The sequence below is a fragment of the Nicotiana tabacum genome, chromosome 20 (genome assembly GCF_000715075.1).
Source record: "Nicotiana tabacum cultivar K326 chromosome 20, ASM71507v2, whole genome shotgun sequence".
Taxonomy (NCBI): domain Eukaryota; kingdom Viridiplantae; phylum Streptophyta; class Magnoliopsida; order Solanales; family Solanaceae; genus Nicotiana; species Nicotiana tabacum.
The window spans coordinates 159,159,050-159,168,594 of record NC_134099.1 but is presented as its reverse complement, the minus strand read 5'-3'; the positions used below and the strand labels follow the sequence as shown (position 1 = coordinate 159,168,594).

The following is a 9,545-nucleotide window of genomic DNA, read 5'->3' as shown; positions in this document are numbered from 1 at the left end:
ACACAAAATTACTACACCAATTTCACAATATGTTTATAACAATTTTGGTAAAGATATTCTAAGGTCATGGACTTGCTAGAGATCATGCTACTATTTTAGCTTAAGATTGATTTATTGAATTATCCGGGTTATTAATTATAGGGTTAATAATATTCATAAGAATCTTTCGAGTTCTTATGCATCTATTCAAGTTAAACTAATACCTATATGTCTATGGTATTAATATTAGCAAGAATGCATTTACAACTCCTATTTTTCAACCAAGCAAGACAATTAAGTATAGTTCTATTTTAATTGCGAATCTTTCACCCGATGCCCAGGATCCGGATCTTGCTCTATTTGATTCTATATGCAATCAAGAATTTCCCTTTTCAAGTTTAACTTGAGATCCGTAAATAATATTTCACTGTTAGCTACACAGTAAAATAATTAAAAGCATAATCAAATAAACAACCCATAACGATAGATTCAAGATCTTCAATCTAAGCTTCAAATAACAAGATCATCTAACATCCATGACCCAAGAATACTTGGGTTTTTAGCTACTCATATTCACATAAAAATCAACAATAAAAGTCTTAAACATAATATAAACAAACAAATAGAAGAAATTTTAGAAAAACTCTTTGAATCCTTGCTCCAAGATGTTGTTCTTCTTCTCCTTTCTTAGCTCCAAGATGAAGCTCTTCCTTCTTCTATGGCTTTTTCTCCCTCAAAATCTGATCTCCTATCTCAATAATGGAGCTTTACTTTATGTAAGTTGAGTGGATCCTCTCAGATTTCCCATTTTTCCCCCAAAAAATTGGTTTTCCGGACTGGACTAGCGCGCCCGCGCATCTGGGCGCGCTAGTTTGCCCAGTATTCTGTCTTGGACGCGCACAACTAGCGCGGCCGCGCATCTGGGCGCGCTACTGACCGCGCTAGTGGGAACTCGGTAAAATGCAAAACATGAAAGTTGTAGCCCTTTTAAATAGCTTTCCATCAATATATTATGGAGCCCAAACGGAGTTCTGAGCAAAACGTTATGGCCATTTTACTCAACTTGATTCCAACTTGATTTATTTAGCTTTTACTCAGACTTCAAAGCCTCAAATTACTCAAATTCATCCCGAATTAATTTTTAAGTTGGAAACTCTTCCTGCAAGGCATAAATCATGAATTTAGTATAATTTATAATCATTTAAGCTCAAATATTTGTAAAATGCAATAATTAAAGTGTTGTTACTACGACTAAAACACGAGTTTTTAGCCTATGATCAATATCAATTATGAAGGCAACACTAATAGATAGAAAGAGGAACACATATTCATTATTAATGCACAATTATGAAGCCAACAATTATAAGCTCGTATATACTTTCATCACTGCCTAAAGTTGTCCTCAAGATTTAAATGTCAAAAAGTAGAATGGTACAGTTTGTTGTATATCAATTATGAAGGCAACATTAATAGACAGAAAGAGGAACACTTGTACTAAAAAGAGGTAATGCCGGATCACTTTGACAAAAACTAAAAAGAGAAACTGAGAAGAAAAATAATCTATAAGGTTAATCAGTTTCCATCGATGTCCTGCCTTGTTGCAGCCTTTCATTTATTGCTTATCTAATTTTCCTAGCTAGTTTGCTCCTCTTATTCTGAATTTTCATATAGAATGCGACTACGTTACTAAGTGTAAAACTATGAGAAAGTTTAATATGTTACCTTAGAATCCTATAAAACCAATTCAATTGAATACGGTATTTCCGGCTTAAAGCGATCCGGCATTACTCACATTCGAACGACTCTAACTTTGAGATTTCACTGCATCAAGTTGCCTGAAATTTGTTTGATATCATGAATTTGTGTAGCCATATTTGCAAAGTAATTGTAATCATACTGGTATACTGAGTAGATAAAACATGAAGTTCAAAAGGTTTTGAAACTATAAAGTGCATAAATCTTGCAGTTATAGATGTGTAGATAAAATAGGGATTTTTGAGTTGGAAGCCCACGTTTGGGAGCACGATCAGTCGTGGGATAATGCCGACTATTTTGCCTTTGATGAAATAACTTCACGTTTGATGAGATGCGGACTGTTTTGTTGAAATAACTTTTTTTTTAAAAACTTTTATGTATAAACAAACTCATTGAGAATTTTAGATGGTAGTTGTTGAGTAAAATAGGGCAAACTAAGAAAGTGGGAGGATTCTTTTTTTCTAATAACAGCCACCACAAATAAGGGAAGGAAATTCTGGAAAGCAAAAATCGTGGGAGGATTGTAAACCAACTTCGTGGGAGTATTGTCAGTTTTTCAGATTTCAAAAATTAACTTTATTTTGCTGAATTATAGTTTGAAGACAAAAACTCCAACTATCTTGAAGAGTTGTCCTAATTATTTACATGTGTTAACATTGTGGGTATTCCACTTGTCAGCCTAACATTGTTTTGCCTTTGTTATTCTATATAGATAGAAGATTATTTTTATGGCAAAGCTATAATCTTCTTTTTTATATCAAAAAAACCTCATTAGCACCAAGCTTGAAGAATTGCTAGACATTTAATAACTTTTTCTCTAACCCGAGTAAAAGAGCGCGAAGTGCACTAGTAGCCACCTTTAAACCTGCTATTTGAAATATATTCACAATTTACAATGTATTTAAGGATTAGCTAATTCACCAAACTTCAGGATTAATTATCCTTAATTTTTGAGTTACTAATTTGAAATTCAGAACTTAGTATCCTAAATTATCAGCAACTAATTTAAAATTCAGGACTAAGTGTCCTCAATGTCTGAACTGCTAATTTAAAAGCCATGATATAAGATTCAAATTTCTGGACACAATTTTCGAACTTTAGGACACGATGTCCTGAAGTTTAAATTTCGATGTTAAACTTCAGGACGCCGTGTCCTAAAGTTTGAGCGAATTCCCTAATATTTAAATATATTTTAAATGGTATGCTTAAAAGTGCTACCTCGATGTCATTTCCACAATAAAAAGATTCCATTGGAGCGGCCTGAAAATGGTCGTAAAATGGGAGAAATTCAAAAATAGCCAGATTTACAAGTGGTCATTCAACAATAGCTGTAGTTTTAAAAGTAATCGAAATTTAGCCACTTTCATGTAAAGATAAATTTGAACGAAAACACTATTCAAAATCCGAAAATTACTCCAGCATAAGATACTGGAGTTCAGCATAAGTATACTGGAGGTATACTGAAACTCCATCATATTATAATGGAGTTCCAGCATAAGTATACTGGAACTCCATCATATTATAATGGAGTTCCAGCATAAGTATATTGGAACTCCAGCATAATATACTGGAGTTCCAGTATAATATACCGGTCCAGTATAATATGCTGGACCGGTCCCTATTGCAGCAAAATAATGGCTATTTTTTAATAACTTTTTAAACGCTAGCTATTTTTGAATGACCAGTCCGAAAACTGGCTAGCCCGTGCTATTTTAACTCGTAAAACATCAGCAAAACGAAAGCGCAATAAATAAGTCCTTCGGTACGTCTTGGCCCATTAGAAAAACCTGCCCAATGAATTAAGTGGGCCCAAAACAGATGAAACCCAATTAATAAGCCCGTTTAAGAAATCCACAAGTGTTGGCCCATTTAGAAAAAACAGCTGCCGTGTACTTCCACCAGCTGCCGTCAACACTGGAAGCTCAAACTTTTCAGCTTAGCAATGGAGGCGAACTCGTCAGCAACTGGTCCCGAACCATTTCGTCTGTTTGATGAAAAATCCCAATCTGGGTTTGGATTAGGATTTCTTGATGTCCCCGAAAACAAGCCTCTTCCACCTCCACCTCCTTGTGTTGAAGTACTTTCCTCACAGGTACTTTCTTTTGTACAAATACAAACAACATATTACATTATTTTGTTAAGTGGTTAGTTATGAATAGTAAAATGAATTAATTTTTGAATGTTGAGTAGGTTTCATCAAATGTGGAGTTTAATGTGGAGCCTATAAATATGGATGGCCTGACTTTACTTAAGGTAAGATTAATTCTATTTTTTCCATTAACTCTATGGGGGTGTTTTTATATGGCAAAAATATTTTTCTTGATCAAATTATGTTTCAGAATAAGGGTGTTCAAATTTTGAATGGGCTACGTAAGGGTGTTCAAAGTCTATTTTTAATCAATAACAAGTAATATTTTATCTTATCCGTAGTATAATTTTTTGGCGAAGGGTGTTCAGTTGACCACCCTTGGGCCAACATAGCTTCGCCTCTGGTTTCCGTAGAAGGGGAACTCGGACGCAACAGGTGGACCAGGATGTGACGGGTTCGAACCGTGGAAACAACCTCTTGCAGAAATGTAGTGTAAAACTGCGTATAATAGACCCTTGTGGTCCGGTCCTTCCCTGGACCCCGCACATAGCGGGAGCTTAGTGCACCGAGCTTCCCTTTAAATTATGTTTCAGTGTTTGGTTACTTTGAATTGTAGAAATATTTTCTCTAAAGATTTTTTTTTTTAATAAGTTCAGTCATTTTTTCTTTAAGATGCCAGCTTTTAGTTAAAATAACTTGTTTCAATCAACATTTAGACAAAATTATGAACATGCTAAAAGATTCAATTTGTTGATCTTCTTTTTTCTTTTTAAAAATATTATGGACATACTGAGCTACAAAAGTCTGTTATTTTGTTGAGCTCAAGAACGATTTAGCTTCAATTATCTTTGGTTGCCTTAATGAGTGTTCACTTCTCTGTTAGGGAAGGGTGAGTACAAAGGAGGTATTTGGCTTGTCTAATTCCGATTTAGTCCCCGGCAAATATGAAGGTATTTGACAATTTAGTTCTCCACTTTACCTCCTTCATGCTCATCATAACTACTGATACCTCAACATGAATTGTGTGAACTTTATTAAATTGACTGTAGTTTAAATGTGAATGTTTTTAGTTTACTAAATTGGGAATTATAGGTACAACAACAACATACCCAGTATTATTCCACACCGTGGGGAATTATAGGTAATATATGTCAAATTTTATTGCTGAATAAAGTTTGTACAATAACAACAATATACCCAGTGTGATCCCACAAATGAGGTATGGTGCTTCCGATAGACCCTGGGCTCATTAAAGACGTTTTCAAAACATGCTTGAAAATACAAGAGTCGCTAAGGATGAATATACTGAAGAAAAGAAAAGTATTGACACTAACATAGTAGAGATAACCAACATAAAAGAAACAACGTAAACTAGTGTTGCAGTAACGATTACTTTAAAATATAAGAGGAGCGTTGCTGTAGTTTTACAACCAAAGTGAAAATCTTCAATCTTCTAGCAAGTTATATGAATGAATTTTGGGCTTCTAAGTCCAAAATATTCATTAGGTGAATTTCATAGGAATACATATGCAAAGATATATGTGCAACCAGATAAGGTTGGACATGATTAGAAATGATTTTAAGGAGACGAGGTAAACCTAAATTTACATCAAGGAGAAGTTGTATGAAAGGACCTAAAATGGGAGAAAATAACCATATAGATTGGTTGAGAATTAACTAGTTATCCATGAAGGATCTTAATCTACGACATTGATGTTGCATTGAGACATGAGTGATATCTTCACTAACACACGATTTTCCGTTCTGGAGTCCGAAGTTTGCTATATTGTTGGCTGGTTTCCTTTCATGTGGATGTGGTTACACAGAGGTTAAATTTACTGTCATGATGCAGCTCATACAGCAAAATTGATGAAGAAAAGGCTCATTACAGAAATTTTATACTTTTCAACTCCCAGTTAGACACTAATGATTGGCAAGTCCGTTAATGGAAAGATACGGTAGTGATTATTGTTCACTATTTAGGATGTGAACTGCACCCAGATGACTGATATTCTCATTTGTCTTATTCCCATTTTGCAGGCGGGCTAAAATTGTGGGAAGGTTCATTAGATTTAGTGAAGACTCTGAACTCCGAGATGCTAAGTGGGCAATTGTCACTGACTGGAAAACGAGTTTTAGAGGTGGGCTCCTATTGTGGAGGTGAATCTTTGATCTTCTGCTATATGTAGAGACTGCTGATCCTAACTTATTAAATCCACTCTTCGTTGGTTTTCCCATTTACCTTCTCATTGCAGTTTTAGTAAAAATGATGTTGGAATTAATTGTATGCAAGTAGTAGGGTCATATTGTTCATTAAGCATACTAAAGTATTTTTCCGTTAATGGTATTTTCTTTCCCTGTACGAGTCACATGCTTGATCTTTTATACTATTCTTGTTTAAGTGCTTATTGATTATGACACTAGAAGTTTCTATTGAGTACCCAGAGAAACCATCTCTAGGAGAGGAAATTTTGCATCTCCGGGTCCGCTTAGTCCCTTGTAACTTGACTCAGTTTTTCATTTATTAGAAGTCTTCTCCTTCGTTTGTTTGTTTGGTTGGTCTTTTCCTCCTTTCAATCTAATTTTTCCCCCTTCCCTTTTTGATTGAACATAATCATTTGAGTTAAAATTTGTGATTGCCAGTGAAAATGTTGATTTCTATAACGTGTCGTTATAAGATTTTCATTTTGCTTATTGACATAAGAGTTTGTAATGGTTATTGTCACTGTCATTATTGCTATTAGCTTCTGTTGTGATTGCCCTGAGGGATCGACACCCTAATGCTCTTATATTTTCCAACTAAACTTGACTTAGTACTTGACTCTTGTAATTATCTCACATTATTTACTTGTTGACTCTCTTTCATTGTTTTCAGCTAGGTTGTGGTCATGGTCTTCCTGGGATCTTTGCCTGTCTTAAGGTACATAAATGCTTGAATTGATTTGTGATTGCTTGTCTTGCCGTCCTCTTGATTAAGCATTTTACTTTTGGTGTACTAGGGTGCTCCTGCTGTACACTTTCATGACTTCAATGCTGAGTTGATTAAGCATTTTACTTTGGTGTACTAGGGTGCTCATGCTGTACACTTTCATGACTTCAATGCTGAGGTGCTGCAATGCCTAACGATTCCTAATGTCAATGCCAATATTCAACAAAACCTGTTGGCCAAAGATGGCAATAATAGCGCTGAAGTTCGCTTCTTTGCTAGTGATTGGAGTGAAGCTCATCTGATTCTTCCTCATGTACTTGCTGATGAAGATGGTGCAAAAAGCGGCCATACTGTCGATCAGGCTACTGGTTATGATATAATTCTCATGGCAGAGACAGTTTACTCAGTTTCTACTCTACCTACTTTGTACAAACTTATTAAAAAGGTGTGTTTGGTTGAAGTTTTAATATAGTTTTATCATTGAATTTCCTCACTTCTAAGCTATCTCTTTCTTTCCGTCCTTTTTCTTCTTTGTACAGTGCTTACATAGTCCTCATGGAATTGTATATCTAGCTGCAAAGAAGCATTATTTTGGTGTCGGTGGTGGATCAAGGCGATTTATTTCGATTGTGGAGAAAGACGGTGAGCTACTCTGTCTACTTTTACTCTTTATTCTTCGAAAAGTGACATTTACATACTTCTACTGCATTTTCTATTGTTAAATGGAGAGTTGTTCTCTAAAGATGTTGAATTATTGAACATGTCTTCATATTAGCTGTTAAATATAGGTTGTCAGTTTCTTTTTTTCCCGAGAATCATTATGCTTTATTGGTCATACCATGAGGTGGATAGGATTGTTTTTACACCCCGCCGTTTGCCTTGAATAATGCTTCTTATGTCTTATCTCATTCCCTTGTGACTGCTTTTTAGGGTTAAAAGAATTATACGTATATAGTTTATCATATGTATTTGCGTGCATGTGAAGTATATGATCCATCAAATGCCTAGTTTCCTATAGAAAGAGCTCAAGATTTCGTTGCATCCTATGCATACTGGAAACAGAGGAGCAACTAGTGCTCTTGGATTATCATGAGGATTCCAGTTACTACTACTGTTAGTATATATCCAATCGGGGTAGCACCAGGGGCGAAGCTACACTTTGTTGGAAAATTACATTCCGTATATAGGTAAAAAACTTGAAAGAAGTAAAAAACAATTCCCGACAAGTTTGAACTCTGTTGAGGAAATTCCTGGCTTCGCCACTGGGTAGCGCGATCAATCCTGGAGTTTCATGTCAGCGTTCTTGTGGTTGCATTGCACCTTAGTCCTTACTTGTTCTTCATGGCATAGAAAGGCTGGGGCTAAATATACACTTATAAGACTCCATCGCTGCTAGCTTGCTCGACTGCATTATACTTCAAATGGTTTTTCAGGGCACTGTCCTACTTGTCACTGTTCCTTTTCTGTCGTCGTTGCTTTTAACCCTTTCCATTATTTCCAGTGGACGTTTTTCTGCTCGTTTTTAAGAGTTTCGACAAGAAATTAACCTCACGAGTTTGTACTTAATCAGGTATTCTAGCGGCTTCTCTTGTTGCTGAAGTTACAGATGGTTCGTCTAACGTTCGAGAGGTCTGGAAGCTCCACTTCAGGTGAAGTTTGGTTTAGTTGTCTGGTTTTAGTTTCTTGTAGTTCATCTATGTAAAATGGGGAATCCAGAACAAGATCTGTATGAAAAAGAATAGGGAATTGTTTTCTTTCTTAAATAGAAGACTAAATTATGTTATAGTAGTAGAACAAAATTTTCTCTTCAATATCTAACGTTATTTGGAAATTACCGGTGAGTGAATTGATTATCCATAAAGAGTAGAAAGTTTTCTTCTAGTTCCGCTTCTTTGCTCTTCCAATTGCCGGTTGGGTTGGTCCAACCAAGAAAGGTATGGGATTTGTAAGCATTATTTGGGCCGAGTGTTGTATGGCTACTTAGTGATTTACGAGGAGAAAATGATATTGTATTATAGCAGTCAAAATCTATATCTATACTATATTAAAAGCACGAAGGCCCTTAGCGAAATATCGTTCGCCTTTTTTATCCTTTAAAAATATATTTTATACTAGACAAAATAGTAATTTACTTATTTTCCTAATATTTAGGACTTCTAAATCAAATAAAATTTTATTTATTATATCTTTCCATATTTGGATTCTGTAGAAAATAACTTTAAAATTAATTAAAATTTTATCTTGTATAAATTATTTACTTTAATTATGATACAACTATAACTATATTTTTTCTAATATTTAGGGAAGAAAGGAATAGAATATGCGAATTATTGCCATAAATCTATGTTCAATTATTGGCCAAAATCACTTAGCTTGAAAATTCACTTTAGTTGTAGGCTTGTAGCATTCGCTTACCATACTTGCCGCAGAATCTTTTTCTTATAATACTTTGCCCTTAGCGAATTGTGATTCTTTCTTTTTTACCTCTTGAAAATTTCATAATGTCTAAAATTGTAATTTAAGTTAATTTCTAATATTTAAGGCTTTAAAAATTAATTGAAATTTTAGTTATTAAATCTTTCCTTATTAGATTCGATAAGAAATGCTAATATTTAGAATATTAAAATCTATTAATTTTTTACCTTATATAAATCAAACAATTCGTTTATAATATATTTGCTTATTGTATGTAGGCATGCAAATTAGGCGCGCACATATATTTGATAAAGCAAAGGTTTCATGCACATTTCTTCCGAATTAAATATTATGTACGTGAAATTATATAATAATTTT

At 34.5% G+C, this 9,545-nt stretch overlaps 1 protein-coding gene across 2 annotated transcripts; it reads left to right on the top strand.

The window, feature by feature from the left end:
• Window positions 1-3,603: 3,603 nt before the first annotated feature.
• LOC107806927 (uncharacterized) lies at window positions 3,604-8,613 on the top strand. Of its 2 annotated transcripts, none has more exons than XM_075241197.1 (8): window positions 3,604-3,826; window positions 3,925-3,987; window positions 4,707-4,773; window positions 5,864-5,983; window positions 6,703-6,743; window positions 6,892-7,197; window positions 7,292-7,394; window positions 8,323-8,613. In XM_075241197.1, the coding sequence occupies exons 1-8, from the start codon at window positions 3,677-3,679 to the stop codon at window positions 8,403-8,405; spliced, it is 933 nt and encodes a 310-aa protein (XP_075097298.1). In that variant the 5' UTR covers window positions 3,604-3,676; the 3' UTR covers window positions 8,406-8,613. The 2 variants fall into 2 exon arrangements, with proteins under 2 accessions (XP_075097298.1, XP_016486683.2); XM_016631197.2 differs by having other exon boundaries at window positions 3,606-3,826; window positions 5,864-5,964; window positions 6,699-6,743.
• The last annotated feature ends 932 nt before the right edge of the window (window positions 8,614-9,545 follow it).

Excerpts from the sequence above, each read along its gene's own strand:
- LOC107806927 (XM_075241197.1), top strand. The coding sequence starts at position 3,677 with ATGGAGGCGAACTCGTCAGCAACTGGTCCCGAACCATTTCGTCTGTTT. Across the intron at positions 4,774-5,863 it reads AGTCCCCGGCAAATATGAAG|GCGGGCTAAAATTGTGGGAA; the intron begins GTATTTGACAAT and ends CCCATTTTGCAG. Across the intron at positions 5,984-6,702 it reads GGTGGGCTCCTATTGTGGAG|GTTGTGGTCATGGTCTTCCT; the intron begins GTGAATCTTTGA and ends GTTTTCAGCTAG.